The sequence below is a fragment of the Acomys minous genome (assembly GCF_964271855.1).
Source record: "Acomys minous genome assembly, chromosome: 11".
Taxonomy (NCBI): Eukaryota; Metazoa; Chordata; class Mammalia; order Rodentia; family Muridae; genus Acomys; species Acomys minous.
The window spans coordinates 4658219-4678959 of NC_140492.1; the positions used below are offsets into that span (position 1 = coordinate 4658219).

General features: G+C 46.4%; 1 protein-coding gene across 3 annotated transcripts in view; it reads right to left on the reverse strand.

Annotated features, from left to right (window-relative positions):
- Positions 1-251: 251 nt before the first annotated feature.
- The window catches only part of MORC3 (MORC family CW-type zinc finger 3), a 52188-nt gene continuing 31698 nt past the window's right edge, over positions 252-20741 (reverse strand). For 2 of the 3 annotated variants that reach the window (XM_084801050.1, XM_084801052.1), the window contains 8 exons: positions 16873-16977; positions 14649-14771; positions 14466-14540; positions 12993-13038; positions 10673-10836; positions 5963-6842; positions 3027-3184; positions 252-1534 (listed from right to left, as the gene is read on the reverse strand). In XM_084801050.1, the coding sequence (XP_084657176.1) occupies positions 1381-1534; positions 3027-3184; positions 5963-6842; positions 10673-10836; positions 12993-13038; positions 14466-14540; positions 14649-14771; positions 16873-16977 (1705 nt within the window). In that variant the 3' untranslated portion in view covers positions 252-1380. The remainder of the gene's footprint in view (positions 1535-3026; positions 3185-5962; positions 6843-10672; positions 10837-12992; positions 13039-14465; positions 14541-14648; positions 14772-16872; positions 16978-20741) is intronic. The other variant, XM_084801051.1, reaches the window with a different exon arrangement.

Genomic DNA, 20741 nt, shown 5'->3' on the forward strand with positions numbered 1-20741 from the left:
CCTCTTCTTGAGCACACATCTCACCCTCCAGAGCAGTGAGCCTGGCCTTCCTGAGGGGAGAGTCTTAGTCTCTAGCGCAGAGCGTATAATTAACACAGTAAGCTCAAGTCAGCGAGGGCCACATGGTCATGTGTTTAAACATCTGAAGCCAACCCCAACTTCTTCAAAAGCATTTCTGAGGATCTATCATTATACATACTTAGCACAACTGAAGAAAAAGTCATCCTATACCAAAAATAACTTCCAATCACTTTTATCAAGTAAATAAAAACAAAAACTTCATTTATTTGCAATTTCCAGAAGGTAAAATACACAAAGATCCAATGTCGTATACAACAGATGTATAATTAACCACACACACACAAAAAAAATGAGTATGTACTGAATTTTCATAAACAAAAGTTAAAATAAATAGCAACAATAAAACTTTGGAAAAAATAACACATTCTAGTTGAGGAAAATATGATTCTTAATTATATACAGATACACATATGTAAAGCCACCTGTTCAGATTGCACAAAACTTGGGACCAGTAAAAGCAATTTATGGCATGTGACACTATAATGCCAGGCCCCTTTGTGATGAACTCCAGGATAAAAAGCACTTACATTCATAATATAGTAAAAGATAACGCAGCACTGTTCGAGAAAGACTGCCTTTTCAGATTACATTAACCTGCAGTAACCCTACAAGGCTATACAGGAAATTTCACAAAAAGAAATCTCAACTAATTATTGCACCCACTTTACGCTGAATCAACAGCCAAAAATGGGTTTTCAAAGTAAACATGGTTGTCACTGGGCATTTTTAACACTTTAGAGATCTTTTCTTTGTCCTGGAAAACACTCTTTACTTGACGACTAGCAATCTCAGCACAAGAAAAAGCCAGACAAATGTAGCTAGCTTCGGCTTTCCTCTCTCCTATGAATAGTTACTCCAGAGACAGGAGTTTATAGACAACAGCACTAATGCTCAATTCCCCCAGAAGAAGAGCTCCATCAGGGGTATAGTTACATTATTTCAAAATCTTTCTTAATGCTCATTTAAAGAAACCACAGTAGCAACATACCCATTTACATTATGGCACAGCCCTCCATTTTGAGAAAAATACATTTTAGGGAGCCAGAAAAATTGCACAAACCGTAGTAACAACCTGAAAAGCTCTTGGTGAAAAACACCATTCTCTAGGGCAATAAAAAAATATGTGTGGGTTTAATACAAATATTTACACTCAGAACAGAAGCTAACTATCCCGCTGCCTGACACCAGCATTCACAGGTTATGTCAGGGCTGTGCCCCAGTGGCTGTGGGGCTAGAATGCATAGAAAACAGTCAAGAGTCGGCTCTGCAGCCTGGCCCGCCACCCGCTGTAGCCAGGCTCTAGGTACTGCTGATCTCACTCATCTGTTCCACCACCTGTCCCAGAATCTCATCCACCACGTCAACGTCGTAATTGACTTGCTGAAGATCCAGGTCCGGCACAATCATAGCCAGCAGCTGTCCTACGTTGACCCGAAGAGAGCGGAGCTTGAGGCTGCAAGCACAAACACCAAGTGCTTAGGTGGCTACTGCAAGACAAGTGACTCCTCTTACAGAAGGTAAAGTGCAAAGACAAAAATCTTCTAGGAATGATAAAAAAATAAAATGGAAAGTACTAACTCCCTCAAGAACTGGATTTAATTCAATAACCAATCGATTCACTGGATGCTAGGCTAAATCCAAGAAGAATGTTTCATAAAACTAGTGGCTCTTGAGACAACTTGGGACGGCAAAACACACCAATTACATGTTATTTCCAATTTCCTATCACCTGGGAAAATAGCAATAAGCTGGCAGAAACATTCATCTAAGAACTGAAATACAGAGCTTGAATTTCACCTTCCCATTGGGGAAAATAAAATCAATCGTTCCTTAATTACAGTTTTTTGAGATAAGTCTTCTCTGTGTAGTCCTGGCTGCCCTCAAAGTCATCCGCCTGCCTCTGCCTCCGGGATGCTGGGGTTAAAGGTGTGCGCCAACACAGCCTGGGGCCTTAATTATGTATAAAAGGAAACAATTCTGTAGTCAAGTACGTTTCCACAACTTTGGTTTGTAAGTTAAGCAGGCGCTGTCACCTTGTGAAACTTCTCTAAATCTCTCTGCCCTAGTAGGCTTCACTGTCAAGGTGACACAGCCTAGCATCCCTGAAAGAAGCCTCAGCAACAAGCTGGTGTGTACGTAGAGTCCAAGTGAAGCTCCAGGCAGGATGAGCCGAGCCCACGCTTCCTGCCTCGAGCGCCTGTCTTTCTTCCCTCAATGAGAGACTGTGGCCTGCAAGTGCAGGCCAAATAAACCCCTTCCTCCCCAAGCTGCTTTTGGTCAGAGAAGCCAACTTATCCCAAGAGATAGGGGAATAATTCATGTACTGTTTAGACTTGTAGCTCTTACAGAGGTCCTGTGTTCAGTTCCCAGCCCACACAGTAAATAGCTGAGACCCTGGACCAAAAAGATCACCACAATCCCACCCAAATCTAAACAAAAACCCAAGCCTAAACACACAGCTCTAGGTTAACTGGATGTGCTAACAGTATGCTTTATATATATATGTTTTTTTTTTTTAATGTCTATGAGTGCATGTACACCTGCATGTAAGAAGAGGGCATCAGCTCACATTATAGATGGTTGTGAGCCACTACGTGGTTGCTGGGAATTGAACTCCGGAACTCTGGAAGAGCAGGCAGTGATCTTAACCTCTGAGCCATCTCTCCAGCCCCGCTAACAGTATGCTTTACATCTATCTATATGTAGATAGATAGATAGAGAGACAGAGACTGTGTCCTATGTCATAGCATAGTGAAATCCACTCCATTTTCAAAGATAAAGCCCATATTCCTCTTTTACCCAAATAATCCAAACCCTTTTCTGCTCCTAACTTGGCGACTTGAAGCCACGAGGACGGGCTCCTTCTCTTGGCCTTCCACATCAGAAGGGCGGTTGGGACTTTTTGAGAGCAGGGCCTCCCGACCGTGCACCCACAGCTCCAGTACCTCTCCCCGTCCACGTAGCTGACGGGCTCCACAGCACTGCTTGACGTGGACACATCTGCTCCTGCCTGCTGACTTGTAGACTTCAACTGCTCGATTTCAGTTTTGAGTTCTTCACACTGCGAATGAACATGTGATTTCTCCATTTCCAATAACTGAACCTGACAAAAAATAAATTTTATCAGCAGAACATTTAGAAATATACTCCAGGGCTGGAGAAACGGCTTGGTGGTTAAGAGCACTGAATTTCTTCCAGAGGTCCTGAGTTTAATTCCCAGTAACCACATGGTGACTCATAACCATCTATAATGAGATCTGATGCCCTCTTCTGACATGTAGGCGTACATGCAGGTAATGCACTCATATAAATAAAATAAAAAATAGAAATACACTCCAAGTGCAAGTTTAGGCTAAGAAATGTAAGACACCCTGATGAAATTATCAGCTGCCAAAGCACACTAGACACAGACACCCAGACAGGCTTGTTGCTCTTTTCTCGCAGGCCTCGAGATACAGGGCCTTGCCCATACAGCAAGCCTTTGCTGCGCTGTATCCCAGCCTCCAATAACTTTCCCTTAAACATATTTCCCTATCATTTTATAGTGAGGAACAAAGTGTTAATTACCATGTGACAAGCTAGAAAATAAACACCAAGACGCTAATGTTCTCATCTGAAGTGGCTCATTTCATCCACTTCATGATTAAAGTTATAGCAAAAGCTTGCATAACTTGCTTCTATTTTGTCATTTAACACAAGATAACCTAGCATTAAGAGTGTTGGGGCTGGAGAGATGGCTCAGCAGTTTAGAGCACTGGTTACTATTCAGAGAACCTGCATTGGGTCCTCAACACCCACACAGCAGCTCAACTGTAATTCCTGTTCTAGGGGACCCAACACCCTCACACATACATGCGCAGTCAAAACACCAATGTACATAAAATAAAAATAAGTACATTATTTTTTAAAAATGTGTGTATACAAGGCTGAAGAGACAGGTCATTAGTTAAGAGCACTGGCTGCTCTTTCAGAGGATCTCGCAACTACTGTGGTTCCAGTTCCAGGGAACCCACACCTTCTCCTGGCAATAAGACACAGATGGATAACACACACACACACACACACACACACACACACACACACACACACACACACACACACACTACACATATATAGGAAACACCTATATACATAAAATAAACATTTTTAAATCTGTGACTTTATACTGGGTGTAGTGGCACACACATTTAATCCCAGCACTCAGGAGGTAATAGGCAGGTGGGTCTCCCTGGGTTTGTGGCCAACCAGGTCTACAGATCAAGTGCCAGTCCAGCCAGAGCTACATTTAAGAACTATCTTAAAAACAAAACACTTTGCAAATTTGAAGCAGTGGGCCATGTGCACAGGCCACTGCTCATCTCCTGATATCTAATATTTTCTCCTGAACAGTAAGGACATTTCCCAGGTACCCATCAGCCCTACCGAATACAGACAACTCTTCTTTCCTTAGCTTGGGGATGCTATCTCAGGTCACAGCTGCTCTAAGAACAAGCCAGCCCAGGAGGAGCCTGGCTCAGCTGTGGAGCTGCCACTGTATCTGGACTTTGTCTTCCACACAGTGAGGACACTACTGGCTGCCTTGTAAGATGATAAAGGTGTGTTGGTTTTACATGTCAGATTCTGACTATACAGAGTAAAAGCTGTTCACTCTCCAGCAACATCCTGTTCACTATAGGACATTCACAACACCCAGCCTTTTCCCATTATTTTTTAGTACCCTCAAACCTTTTTTTTTTTTTTTTTGGAATGGCATTGGGAGGAGTGCCAAGGAAGGGACATGGGTCTTGTGTAGCCTAGGCTAGCTCTAACTTACCATGTATCAAAGATGACATAGAACTCCTAATTTTTGATTCTATATTCCAAGTGCTGAAACTATAGGTATTTATAATCACACCTGGATTAATATGTATCATTTGCTTATTCATGTATGTATGTATGTATGTATGTATGTATGTATGTATGTGGGGGCCAGAGGCTGGCATCTGGTGTTTTCCCTGATTACTGACTCTCTGCTTTCATTTATTGAGGCAGCCTCTCTTAATGACCCTGGAGCTTATAATGCCTACCGCTGCCTCATGAGCAGATTACAGTGAGCTGCTACAGCCAAGGGATCTCAACTCCAGTGCCCATGCCCACAAGGCAAAGGCTTTCTTCACGGAGGCAGCTCATCCATCCCTATTTTAGACATTTAAAAAAAATTTGTACTTCTTGCCGGGAGTGGTGGTGCCTGCCTTTAATCTCAGCACTCGGGAGACGGAGTTCGAGGTCAGCCTGGTCTGCAAAATGAGTCTAGGACAGCCAAGGCTACAGAGAAACCCTGTCTTGGGGTGTGGGGTGGGGGAAATTGTACTTCTTAAAAAAAAAAAAAAAAAAGATTTACTTACGTATATAAGCACTCTCTTGCAGGTCTGTCTGCATGCCAGAAGAGGGCACCAGATTCTATTATAGATGGTTGAGAGCTACCATGTTGCTAGGAATTGAACTCAGGACCTTGGGAAGAGCAGTCAGTGCTTTTAACCTCTGAGCCATCTCTCCAGCCTCACATTTTTTATTCTTAAAAATGTCTAAAATAGGGCTGGAGAGATGGCTCAGCGGTTAAGAGCACTGACTGCTCATCCAAAGGTCCTGATTCAATTCCTAGCAACATGGTGGCTCTCAACCATCTATAATGTGACCTGATGCCCTCTTCTGTCATAGAGGCAGAGCACTGTGTACATAATAAATAAACCAATCTTTAAAAAAACAGAAGAATAAAAAATGCTTCTGCATATCCTTTCTCGCTTCCAGGTGGCCCACTTCCTGCTAAGAACCAAAGCAGTAAGAGGCGTTCAATAAGCACAGTTGTTATTAAATCAAGTGACGGCGCCTGCTGGCGGCTCACCTCACTCTTGTACTGGTCCCGCTCCACAGCGCACTTGTCCAGCTGTCTAAACACATCATCGAGCTGCACCGCCATGTCATCCACTTCGCTCTTGCTCTCGGTCCCGGAACACTGGCTGCATTCAGTCTTCACGTGCTGCAGAGTGCTGCACTGTTTCTTCAGCCTTTCTATTTCTTCCAGAGCTTGCTGATACTGACATGCCACATGGTCTGGGCTTTCAGATTTACCATTGACACTTTCAAGTAAAAACACGGCGTCGGTTTCAGTCGACTGGTGGCAAGTCTCCTTTTTCATGTACTTGTCACTCATCTCCACTATCCTTTGCTCTAACACTTTTAGCTCATCAGTAAACACGGCACACTGTCTCTTGTATTCATCTCTTTCTTGAGTGACCAAAAGCAGCTCACTTCTCAGTTCCCGTAGCTGACGGCCAGCATCTTCTGCCTTATCCAAGGTCTCCCGCACCTTTGCCTCAGCGTTTGCACAGGCCAGTGCGGCTCCGTCATTCACTGCGCCCATCTCATCTTCAACACTCTCTTCCTTTTTAACAGTCAGGCCTGGAGCTTCAGTCTGAGTGGAGACAGCAGTGGCCTGGTCACACCTGGAGGTGGGTGTGCTTGTTGAACTAGCCTGCACACAAGGTTCGGGGCTGCCTAGGAGCTCAACCTGAACACCGCTCTGTTCCATGTGGCTCTGCTCTGATTTAACTTCAATATCAAGATCTATTGCAGGTTTGGGGGTACTATTTTCTTCTAAAATGATGACATCTTCATCATCATCATCATCATTTCTGTACGATGAATTTTCAAATGGAGGATTACTTAATTTCTGAGTCTTTGAATTCAGAATTGTTGAATGAGTACTAAGCTTTCGCTTCAGGCTGAAAGAAATTATTATATATAAAACGTAAGTTTGCAAAGCATGGGAAAGACAAAATACTGAAGCTCTTGTTTCTGTGACAAGTATGTAAAAGCGATTCCACGAAGGACTGAGGGCGCAGCAAGGGAAGCCTGGCAAAAGAGGCTCAGCGGCGGCAGAACCGCGCGTCCTCACATCTTGGCAAAACAGGCAGAAATGGGGCCTCGGCAGTTCCAGCCTTCTGAAGCAGCACCGTAAGGACCAAGGACACAAACACACAGACTCGGTGGGGAGAATTCACACTCAAATCATTCTAACAAAGGCTCTGTGCTGACAACTCTCTCTTCAAAGTCTAAGAAATGTCCATGCTTACTTTTCATTATCACACTATTCAGTGCTAGCATTGAGCTAAAGCGAATTACATTCTCCTTTTACAACTTGTGACTACTAAGATCTCTCTCTCACTCTCGCCTGCGTGAACTGCCTGTCTACCCTGTCGGACATCTCTTCACAGGTGGTTTCCAGGACTATAATAAACACTAGCCCCAAGCAGAATGTCGGCCTGACACCAGACTCTTTCTTGACGTTGTGAGGGAATGGCAAAGACATTTTCATCTGACCACAATTTTTCCCCTACAGTGACAAAAGGCAAATAGTATTCTCTAGTATTTTGTGTTGGGGTTAGGCTGACCCAAGATTTTCCCTGAGGCACTGACGTATTGAGAAGTAACATAGTTCCTTGTCTAAAACCAGGAGCATGCTTAGGGCCAGAGCCTTGGGAACTTGTGGATCTGGAGAACCCAACTCTGCCCACCACACAGGGCTATGGCTATCAGTCCCCAAGCTGCTGTGCACTGAGCCTGTAATGGTCGTGAGATCCCATGTGTGCGTCCCCTTTGTGTAACACTGTCCGGACAGCTCCCTGCTGGCTCTGTCCCACCTTCCTTGTCAGGAAAACTTATACTTCTAAATGGCCTTGCTCAGCAGAAGACAGAGCTCGTGTAAGACTTCCCAACCTCAGCTTCCCTTTCTTCTTCTTCTTCTTCTTCTCATCTGCTGTCCACCTCCTGCAAAGGAAACCATCACCAAGAACAACTGCTGGCCCAGGTCAGTTTCATATAAAATAACTGTCCTGAGGCTGGGGAGATAGCTTAGGAGGTGAGAACACTTGCTGTTTAACAAGGAGGACCTGAGTCCGAATCCCTCGCATAGAAAAGAAGCTGAGCAGGTGTCTGCAACTGCAGCCCTGGAGGGTGGAGACAGACAGATGTAGGAAGTCACTGACCAGCCATCCCAAACAGTGAGACTCAAACGCAGCAGGAGACCTTGCTTAGGGCATCATGTGGACAGGGGTACAGTGGGATACCTGATGTCTTCTCTGGCCTCTGAATGTGTGTGGACCTGTACACACCTGTGTGAAAACAGCCTCGCTGTTGCAGGATTTTTTTTTTTAACTTTAAAAAAAAATATTTATTATAATATATATATACACGCACATACAAACACATATGTGTATACACACATACACACACGCTATCTGTATGTACACCTGCATGCCAGAAGAGGGCCCCAGATTTCACTATAGATGGTTGTGAGCCACCATGTGGTTGCTGGGAATTGAACCCAGGACCTCTGGAAGAGCAGACAGTGCTCTTAACTGCTGAGCCATCTCTCCAGCCCGTTGCAGGATATTTGATTCCACTGTGAGCCCTGAGATTGGGAACTGTTTTCTGTGGTTGAGCCTTAACACAAACCTTTAATCCAAGAACTTTGTTTATTGTAAGCAGGTGATTAAGGTGTGGTTCAGCCAGGCCAAGCACAAACCTTTAATCAAAGGGCTTTCTGTATACAGGATTTAATAAAGCTAACCCAAGAACAAGAGGCAGCACAAGAAACCAGCTGACGGGTTACAGAGCAGGAGAGCCTTAGAGTTAAAGAGTATTTGAGGTAGGGTGTAGGAGTAGAAAGAACTTCTAGCTGTTTAGCTCTTGAGCTCCTTGGCCTTTGAGCTAGCAAGCCTTTGACCTTAGGTTTTTTTGGCCTTTTCCTCCTGGGCTGGCAGCTGAGCTAGTGAGCCTTTCTTTTGGGCCTTTTCCTTTAGGATGTGAGCTGAGTAGGAAGGTCAGCTGGGTACTTTTCTGCCTCTCTGAGCTAGAAGGTTTTTCACCCAGCATCTGGCTCCTGAGTCTTTATTGGTAAAATAAAACAATTTTCTTTATTTTTCCTTGTGGACAGAACCCATGGCTTTGTGCAGACTAGGCAGGCACTCCACCAATTGAGCTGTATCATCAGGGTCCATAGTCACTAAATTTTCAGTTTCCTAGTATATTTATTATTTATCTATTATTAACTTATTTATTAATAATAAATTATTTATACTGTATGGGGTGGTTAAGTACACAGATGTACAGCGGTCGGCCGACATTGCTAGGCCTGGCAAGTGCCTTTATTCAGCTACCTCTCCAGCACGTACTTTAACTCATCTGTTTTTCCATGACCCAGGGTCTCCTGTCTCGCTCCCGCTGGTCTTGAATGTGCTATGTAGACGAGAACGGCCTTGAGCTGCTGTCCCTCCTCCTTCATCTCCTGAGAACGGGGCTTCAAGCCCTCACCCAGTTTTTTACAGTCCCAAGGATAACCCAGAGCTTTCATGCATGGTGGCCACCACTCTAATAACCAAGCTCACCCCAGTTCCACTTTTAGAATGGGAAGGCTATTCCACCTCTCAAAAGGCCTGGTCCCTTACCTCCCAGTGTCTTGTCCAATGTTTCTCCTAATAAACAGACCTCAGTGTCATGGTGTTTTATAACAAGAACAGGAAAAATAACCAAGACAGACACTGGTCATTATAAAAGCAGTGACTTTTTTTTTTTTTTTTAGTTTTTTCGAGACAGGGTTTCTCGGTGTAGCCTTGGCTGTCCTGGACCCGCTTTGTAGACCAGGCTGGCCTCGAACTCACAGCGATCCGCCTGCCTCTGCCTCCCAAATGCTGGGATTAAAGGCGTGCGCCACCACACCTGGCTCAAAAAGCAGTGACTTTTATACTATCGACTCTTACAGGCCCTCAGACCTTAGCACAACTGACGCCATGCTACAGGCACCATTCTGGTCTTAAAACCTAGCACGCAGGCCCCAACACCTGCCAACATGGAAACAAAGAGCTACTCCACCAAAGCCCAGCCCTGTGGTCCTAGGACCCAGGGAAGTCCCTAAAAGCACTAACTGTAGCATTGGCTTCCGTAGCTCTGCTAACTGAAGAAGTGTATGGACCAGGAGGAGTGGGTTCTGTGCCTGGAGCACAGTGAGGAGGTGCTCCCACCACTCGTCTACAGACTCGGGCCTGCTGTGCTTCTAGCTTGAGATGGCTGTGTAAGAACCTAGAACTCAGGCCAGGCATGCTGGCGCACGCCTGTAACCCCAGCAAAGGTAGGCAGATCTATGAGTTCCAGGCCAGCCTGTTCTACAAATCGAGTCCAGGAGAACCAAGGCTACACAGAGAGACCCTGTCTCGGGGATGGGAGTGGGGGACACGACACCCAGGGGGAGGAGTAGAGCCTAGAACTCCCACTTTATAGCTCCAAACCGACCTTGAACAAATAAACTAACCACCCAAGGAGCTAGCAAAAGATAGAGCTGATCAAACCATATCACACCTCGAGTGCACAATTTCCAGTAAGTGCTAAATATACCCACTCAATTGATATCCTCTGAGCTAATTTAAGTATGTGGTGTTTAGATAGAAGGTAGGGATAGTCCCTGAGACGGTCTCATCTCAGAACTGCATCCCTGCTGCAGAAGAGGTACACGGCACTCCATCCGTGCTCTACAAAAACCCTTCATGTCACCACTAACCTGTTGCTCTCAGGCTCAGACTGTGGGGAGGCAAGGTGGTTATTTATAGGCCGTGTTGCAAAGGGACTCCTGAGTTCTGGAAGACGTGGCCTCGGAGCACTCTCCTTCGCGGGAGAAAAGCTCTGACGTGAAATACTGGTCTGATATAACACCTCATGATTAATCTGTCGGAGAAAAAAAAAAGTGGATCTTAGAGGAACTGTTTTTTCGTTTTGGTTTTTCAAGACAGGGTTTCTCTGTGTAGCCTTGGCTGTCCTGGACTCACTTTGTAGACCAGGCTGGCCTCGACTTACAGCGATCTACATTACAGGCCTATACCACCACACCTGGCTTAGAGGAACTATTTTGATGTAACATTTACCAAACTCAAGATACATGCAATCTGTTTTTCTTTCACCCAGAAGACATGAGAATTAACCTAAGCATGTGTATCTCTTCTGCTAAGCAGGGGCGGGCAAATGTACCAGTGAGCCTGTCCAGTCTGCAATACAGTTTCACATCTTTACTTCTCATGCACACATACAGTTTTGTGTGGGCGCCTGTGCATGCTAGTGTGTGTGCATATAGATTCAAGCTGTGGAAGGCAGCAAGCAGTCAATGCTAGCTCTCTTCCTCACTTACTCTCCACATCATGTTTTGAGATGGGGTCTTACTGAACCTGAAGCTAGCCCATTTGGCTAGAACGGCTAGGCAATAAACTTCTGGGATCGACCTGTCTCACTCAGCCTTCCAAGTCCTGGGACTACACACTCACTCACTCACTCACTCACTCACTCACTCACTCACTACGAGCATGGGTGCTGGGGTCTGAGCCTCCAAGTCCTGGGACTACACACACACACACACACACACACACACACACACACACACACACACACACACTCACTCACTCACTACAAGCATGGGTGCTGGGGTCTGAGCCTCCAAGTCCTGGGAGACTATACACACACACACACACACACACACACACACTCTCACTCACTACAAGCATGGGTGCGAGCATGGGGTCTGAGCCTCCAAGCATACATACCCTAGGGCAGATGGAAGCCTCTTGCCCAAAAAATACTGCCCACCCTACCCACAGCTTCTCAAGCAGCTGCCTCCACCTCAGGACTCCTGTGTCAGCCTCCTTAGTGCTAAGCAAATAGGTGTGTGAAAACCCACATACCGCTCTCTAGTCACATGACTCTTTTAGAGCCGATCCCAGCTTCCTATACACAAATGGGGTGGAGCCATGTGCCGGAGCAAAGCTAACCTACTGAGAGCTAACGCTTAGAGAGAGCCCACGGGACTGAAGAGATGGCTCGGAGCCCTGGCTGCTCTTCCAGGACTGTGGTTCTACTGCCAGCACCACAGGACAGCTCCCAACCATCTGTAGCTTCAGGTCCAGAGGATCTGGCAACCCTCACACAGACATGCACGTAAGCAAAACACCAATGCACATTAAAATAAAAAGGAATCTTTGAAAATGAAAAGATCTGGGCCTGGTGGCACACACCTTTAATCCCGGCACTCTGGAGGCAGAAGCCAGCCTGATCTACAAAGTGAGTCCAGGACAGCCAAGGTTACACAGAGAAACCTTGTATCCGAAAAACAAAAAGAAGAAATAAAGAAAGGAAGGAAGGAAAAGTGTCCCTCCCCTAGTAGCCATCAACTGTCAACATGGCTCCCCTGCACGCTGCAGTGCAGAAGACGCCAATCTTGTGTAGGCAGTCACTAGTGCTGTGGCTCTGTTCTCTCCACGCCGCTGGTCCTAACAGTCTTGTCCTCAGCCCTTCCCCACTGTCTTCTCAGCTTTAGGGGAAGGGGTATGATACCCATGCCCCATTTATGGTTGTGCACACCATAGGCATTTACTGTCTTTTTTTTCCAGCAAGTGTTGAGTTTCTGACAAGATTCTTTTTTTTTTTTTTAAATACAGTGCTCTGTCTGCATGTACACCTGCATGCCAGAAGAGGGCACCAGACCTCATTATAGATGGTGTGAGCCACCATGTGGTTGCTGGGAACTGAACTCTGGACCTCTGGAAGAGCATGCAGTACTCTTAACCGCTGAGCCATCTCACCAGCCCTCTGACAAGATTTTTAAAAGGCTGCCTTACCTCAGTAATATCCCACCAAATATTAACTCAACAGTCTGAAAAGGCTGTTGGGCTAGGAAGACTTGGGGAAGAGAGCAAGAACAGATGCCCCTCCCCCACAAAAGTATATTCAACGAGTTCCTTTAAACTGGTTATAAAAGTCCAAAACTTTAAAATTCAGCATCAGTTAAACCAAGCACTTCTAAAAATTAAGACATATAAAATGGAAGGATTCATTACCCGAGGGATCATTTCCAGCTGTCTGATCCTGTACTTCTCCTTGCTGCTTTAAAAGAAAGGTAAAAATCAACATCTTGATATTTACACTATTATTATTTCACAATCCCATTTTCATTTTGTTTTTTTTGTTTTTCAAAACATTGTTTCTCTGTGTAGCCCTGGCTGTCCTGGACTCCCTTTGTAGACCAGGCTGGCCTTCTTGAACTCAGAGATCTGCCTGCCTCTGCCTCCTGAGAGCTGGGATTACAGGTGAGTGCCATCATGCAGGGCTGAAATTTCTTTATAATGCTATTACTCCAGGGATCTTCTTGGGGCATCCAGCCCTTAGCAAACTCACAGTATAATTGGTGCAAGGTCAAGAGAGACAATACCAACCCTGAATGGCCAGAAGAACAGGTTACAGATTCAAGATCTCCTTTTATTATGCCCTTTAGGGATCTCTGAAAATGCAGTTTAAAGATAGGGGGGTTGTGGGATTGGAAGAGCCCCACATGGCAGCTCACAACTATCTGTAACTCCTGCTCCAGGGGATCTGACACCCTCACACAGACATACATGCAGGCAAAACAAAAATACAAGTTAATTATTTTTTAAAAAAGGGGGGTTGTTCAGGGTACACCTCTGAAGGAATAGGATTCAGTAAGTAAAACTTACCTCCTTAGTGTAGATGATGAAACAATATAGTAAAGGAGTTAGGTGTTAGTAGTTGCTATTCACAAAAAGACCAGCTCAGATTTTACTCTTTGTCTAGAGTGGCTTAAAACTGCAAATGCCAGGCTGGAGAGATGGTTAAGATGTTAAGGGCACTGGCTATTCTTCCAGAGGTCCTGAGTTCAGTTCCCAGCAACCACATGGTGGCTCACAACTGTCTGTAATGAGATCTGGTGCTCTTTTCTGGCATGTAGGCACACATGCAGATAGAATATGATATAAAATAACAAATAAATCTTTATAAAAAACAAAACAAAAGCGCTACAAATACTGTCAGCCTAAAAGCAAGCTGTGATATAATAAATGTGTTTACTTTGGAGGAGACACTCTTTAGATTCTTTAAATTGGAATTACAAGACTGTGTGTCATGTCCAAGGAAACCAGGAAAGGATGCTGGGTCTGCTAAGACTGTCGATCCAGGTCCTGTGAACTACCACAGGGTGCAGGATCAAACCTAGGTCCTCTGGGAGGAGAGCCTCTGATCTCAGGCTCATCAACTTCTCATTGTTAACATACACGCCACCTTTTGTGCCAAGATGTCAGCTCATACAGGAGTGTCTACTACAGCTCATCTAATATGACTTTGAAGCCCAAATTCCTCTTGGTGAAACTGGTGAAGCCACACCCACAGCATAAGCTGAGACAACAGCAGCACGCCCTGCTGTGTCCGCTACACCCGCCCAGTCACACCTGTGCTGCTCCACACAGGACACCAGAGGCAAAGTACCACTCACAGTTTGTCACCACACTCACAACACTCACATCTTTTTGTAGGTTTTTTCATAAGTAGGATGTACCAAATCCTCATCTTCAGGCTCTTCTGGAACTTCACAATTTCTAGACAGACAGAAAGATCACATGGGAGTAACACATCACCAGTCCCGTTCAAACACCTCCACCAGCACGTCTGCCTTTCCAGAAAGGGCACTGCCAACTATAAGGTACCTGAACTGTGGGTCAGGGTTATTGGAGCAGTACCATTTTTCTGGAAGTTGATCTATGCCATCTGGTAACTTTCGCCATTTTAGACAAGCATCACACTGAACCCATGTCTGGTCAGGACGCTTCCTTAAACAAAAGAACAACAGCACATTAAAATGGAGCTTTCAATTCTTAAGTATTTCATTTACTTTCTAAGTTGTTTCCACAATAAATATCTGCTCATTTCCAATCCTGAAAACTGTGTGACTAAACTACATTTACTGTATATAAAATTAAGTTTTTGAATCTTGGTAATTTTCAAGAGCTTATGGTCACACACTAATTTGAATATAACAATTCAAGTATCTTCTTTAATCCTAGCACTTGGAAGGCAGAAGATGTGTGGAAAGTCCAGGCTACCCAGGCTACAGTGAGGCCCTGTCTTTAAAAGGGATGGTCGGTTAGTGGCGGTAGACTCTTCTAGTCCCAGCATTTGGGAAACAGAGGCAGGTGGATCTGAGTTTGAGGCCAACCTTGTCTATAAAGAAAGTTCTAGGACAGCCATGGCGACGAGACAAGCCGCCTCGAAAAATGAGAGCTGGGTAGTGAAAGAGATACTTGCCTTAGGAAGGATTTATGTTCAGCCAGCTAGAGGGTAACGCATTGGGTAAGCGCACTTGCTACTTTCTAAAGGACCCAGGTACAAGTCCCCCTACACACTTGGCAACTCATAACCATCTGTAACTCCAGTTCCAGGGGATCCAAGGGCCAGGTAGACCCCAGACACCCACGGGGTACAGACATACATGCAAGCAATACACCTGTATACTTAAGAAATAAATTATGAAGACTCATTTTATAAGATTTTCCCTTTGAGGCAGGGTCTCAGGCACACATAGCCTTGGTTGACCAGGGACTCAGCCATGCTGACCAGGCTGGCCTCCAACTTAAGAGATCTACCTTCCTCAGCCTCCTGAATAGTGGATGAAAGGTGTGTGTCAGCATGCCCAGTCTCAGTCTCCTGAGGGCTGGATCACACACCTGAGCCACTAATAACTTCTTTTTTGTCTGTGTAAGTTTGCGGGCATGCTTGTTTGTATGTGCACATGTGCTTGTGGAGGCCAGAGGTCACCTCCAGTATCTTTCATTACCAACACTATAACGGTATTTTGTTCTCTCACTGGCCAAGAACTTACCACATAGGCAAGGCTGACTGGCCAGGCAGCCCCAGCAGGGATTACAAGTGTATGACTCCCTGCCCAGCTATTTCACCAGGGTTCTAGGATCAAACTCAGATCTGCATATTTGCCAGCATGCACTTTATTGCCTGACTATGTCTCTATTCCCTCTGTAGCAACTTTTTCAGTGCAGTTTTTAAACAGTGGGGTATGGCGAAGCATGGGGCACACGCCTTTAATCCCAGCACTTAGGTGGCAAAGGCAGAGGAGTCCAAGTTCAAAGCCTGAGTAAACTTAGTGAGTCTGTGGCAAACCACACAAACAAGAGCATGCTTCCACAACAGTGGGCCTGGAAGAGATACTCTGTATAAATAAGGCCTTATTACCGTAAAACTTCAAAGGAACTCTAGATTTACTAAGTAAGAGGTAAAACTAACCTAACAACCCTGGCTTCATAAAATCATGGAATTCACTTTGTGAACTGATTAACTTTCATGCTTATAAAGGCACAGGCATGGTACACCTTGGCTCTCACTGCCTATCACAACATAGAGATTTTATTCACTGCACCTTTACAGAATTGTTAGTGTGTGCTACATGTGCTAATCATACTGTCCAGTCCTTCTCCTTTTTAAAATTTAATTTCTTGTTTCACTTTATGTGGGTGAGAGTTTTGCCTGCATGCATGTCTGTGCACCATGTGAGTGGCTGGTACCTAGGGAGGAGAGAAGAGGGCTCAGGGTTCCCTGGTCCTGGGAGTGAAATCTGGATCCTCTGAACAGCTCTTAGCCACTAAGCAACCTCTCCAGTTCCAGGGCATCCAACCTTCCTCTAGTCTCTGTGTGTACCAGGCACACACATGGAGCACAAAACATAGTGTAGGCAAATATCCATACACAGGAAGAGGAAAAGAAAAAGAAACGGGCAAGATGAAACAAAGAGCTCATTAACTTGGAGTGTGTGGGTTCTTTTTTAGAATGAGCCTGGAGTCTATGGAAGGCCACAGCAGCATCACCATCTCTAACAGTCCCTCAGGACTCAGGGCTTGGTACTTAGTACTCAGTACTTACTGTATGTCTTCAACAGGCAAATTTAGAGGGTATTCTGCATTTTTTTTCACTTTCATTTCATTCCAATAATCATTCAGCTTCTCTCCTAGTGCTAGTATTGTAAGCCTTAAAAAAAAAATTATGACATTAATTCAAGGAAAAAGAAATCAATTCAAGATCAATTTTTAAAAAAGTAAACATAAAACAAAAATTATTCAGTAATGATTATAAGAATATTGTGAGCCAGGCATGTGGCGCACACCTTTAATCCCCGCACTTGGGAAGCAGAAGCAGGCGGGTCTCTGTGAGTTCGAGGCCAGCCTGGTCTACAAATAGAGTCCAGGACAGCCAAGGAAACAGAGAAACCCTGTCTGGAAAACCCAAAAAGGAAGGGGGGGAAAAAAGAGAGAGAAAGAGAGAATGACAGAAAGAGGGAAAGAGAAAAAGGAAGGAAGGAAGGAGTATTGTGAGCAGAAAGGCTGTTCCCTGTCCCCAACAGGGGAATGGCGAATACATAATACTCACATATGCTCACTTTCTTCCTGTAACAGTCACTGGAAGTCCCTAGACTACCCAGGAAGACAGGAGGGGGATGACATGACAGGGACCACAGGACAGGACAGAATGAGGCTGGGGTGCCCTACAGGATGACATGATAGGGACCACAGGACAGGACAGAACGGGGCTGGGGTGCCCACAGGACAGGACAGAACGGGGTGGGATGCCCTACAGGATGACATGACAGGGACCACAGGACAGGACAGAACAGGGTGGGGTGCCCTACAGGATGACATGATAGGGACCACAGGACAGGACAGAACGGGGCTGGGGTGCCCACAGGACAGGACAGAACGGGGTGGGATGCCCTACAGGATGACATGACAGGGACCACAGGACAGGACAGAACGGGGTGGGGTGCCCTACAGGATGACATGATAGGGACCACAGGACAGGACAGAACAGGGTGGGGTGCCCTACAGGATGACATGACAGGGACCACAGGACAGGACAGAACAGGGTGGGGTGCCCTACAGGATGACATGATAGGGACCACAGGACAGGACAGAACGGGGCTGGGGTGCCCACAGGACAGGACAGAACGGGGTGGGATGCCCTACAGGATGACATGATAGGGACCACAGGACAGGACAGAATGGGGTGGGGTGCCCTACAGGATGACATGATAGGGACCACAGGACAGGACAGAACGGGGTGGGGTGCCCTACAGGATGACATGATAGGGACCACAGGACAGGACAGAATGGGGTGGGGTGCCCTACAGGATGACATGACAGGGACCACAGGACAGGACAGAACGGGGTGGGGTGCCCTACAGGATGACATGATAGGGACCACAGGACAGGACAGAACAGGGTGGGGTGCCCTACAGGATGACATGACAGGGACCACAGGACAGGACAGAACAGGGTGGGGTGCCCTACAGGATGACATGACAGGGACCACAGGACAGGACAGAACGGGGCTGGGGTGCCCACAGGACAGGACAGAACGGGGTGGGATGCCCTACAGGATGACATGATAGGGACCACAGGACAGGACAGAATGGGGTGGGGTGCCCTACAGGATGACATGATAGGGACCACAGGACAGGACAGAACGGGGCTGGGGTGCCCACAGGACAGGACAGAACGGGGTGGGATGCCCTACAGGATGACATGACAGGGACCACAGGACAGGACAGAACGGGGCTGGGGTGCCCACAGGACAGGACAGAACGGGGTGGGGTGCCCTACAGGATGACATGATAGGGACCACAGGACAGGACAGAACGGGGTGGGGTGCCCTACAGGATGACATGACAGGGACCACAGGACAGGACAGAACGGGGTGGGGTGCCCTACAGGATGACATGATAGGGACCACAGGACAGGACAGAACGGGGCTGGGGTGCCCACAGGACAGGACAGAACGGGGTGGGATGCCCTACAGGATGACATGATAGGGACCACAGGACAGGACAGAACGGGGCTGGGGTGCCCACAGGACAGGACAGAACGGGGTGGGATGCCCTACAGGATGACATGACAGGGACCACAGGACAGGACAGAACGGGGTGGGATGCCCTACAGGATGACATGATAGGGACCACAGGACAGGACAGAACGGGGCTGGGGTGCCCACAGGACAGGACAGAACGGGGTGGGGTGCCCTACAGGATGACATGACAGGGACCACAGGACAGGACAGAACGGGGTGGGGTGCCCTACAGGATGACATGATAGGGACCACAGGACAGGACAGAACGGGGTGGGATGCCCTACAGGATGACATGATAGGGACCACAGGACAGGACAGAACGGGGCTGGGGTGCCCACAGGACAGGACAGAACGGGGTGGGGTGCCCTACAGGATGACATGACAGGGACCACAGGACAGGACAGAACGGGGTGGGGTGCCCTACAGGCACAGCTTAGAAATAGTGCTCTTGTTCAGTATGTCTGACGTAACAGCTTTCGTTCACTTGTTTCCATTGTCTCTGAGGCTTACTGCCTCTGTCTGCTAGCCAAGGCCCAGTCCTGGAAGTGCCCAGCCTCCTCACAATCTAACCCAGGCCTGGAATGTTTTAGACTTGGAGACTTACTGCTGCTTAATGAGCTCAGCCTTACTTGTTCTTTCTGAGCTCTGGCCTAGCTGGTTCAACTCAGCTGTTCTGGCTCAAGCTCCTCTCCCAGCTGATTTAGTTAATCTGGCTTCCCTCTTGGCAAGGAATTGCTCTGCTTGGCCTCAAACTGCCTCAGTGATCCGCTCTAATCTTCTGGCTCCTTCTGCTTCTCTGACTCCTTCTGCTTTCTGTGTCTACCTTGTTTCCTCACTCAGCCTCTCTCTGTAAAACTCTCCGGGTAAAACGGCCTCCTCTCTCATCCTCTGTCTTGCTCCCTTACGTCGCTTCCCTTTCTTTCCTCTGTTCTCATGAGAGTTGGGCGTATCCTATTCTGTCAAATCTTTCTGACTTGTTACTTTTCCTGCTGTTCAATTAAGATATCACTTTCAAACATGGGTGCTTCCTTATAAAAATCAACTCTACCTCATCGTTTGGGATTAAAAGTGTGTGCCACCACAACTGGACCTAAGCTTTTCTTTACCTGATACTTGCTCTATACCAGGCTGGCCTTGAACTCAGATCTGTCTCCTTGTATTCCATCCAGACCTAGAAGGTCTTTGGATGTGATCACTTGCCAGAGCAGCCATGTTCTGAATGAACGTTCCTCTACAAAGAACAGCACAGTAGGTCTCAGCTGACATATAGGAGTTTTTGAGACAGGTCTTTCTACACAGTCCTGGCTGTCCAGGAATTTACTATGTAGACCAGGCTAGCCCTGAGCTCACAGAGATTTGGCCACCTCTGCCTCCTGAATGCTGTACAACCATGCCCAGACAACACCAGATCTTAAAGTCAGTGTGACATTCAGAATTTAAAATAAAGCTTCTTTAAAAACCGGATCTTCAGCCTGACAGCATGGTGCACACCTTTAACGCCAGCACTAGAAGGTAGAGACAGGCAGCTCTCTGTAAGTTCAAGGGCAGCCTGGTCAACAGAGCTACACAGAGAAACCCTGTCTCAAAAAAAATTAAAACAAACAAACAAACAACAACTAGACCTCCCACTTAGATGGCAGGTCACCAGTACAGATAACTATTGCCCTGCAACCTATCCCACGCAGTTCCCTGAGACCTCACTGCCCGCAGAAGGCCCGCTACACAAGCACAGTGATGCCCAGGTGACAAGTCAGCTTCCTTCCTGACCTGTCACATCTATCCAACACTTTTCATCATCATTTGCATACCTCAAGCTATACAACTATGTTCATTTCTCCTGAACATATGCCCAGAGTGGGATCAAAGTTGGAGGATATGTACTAATACACAGC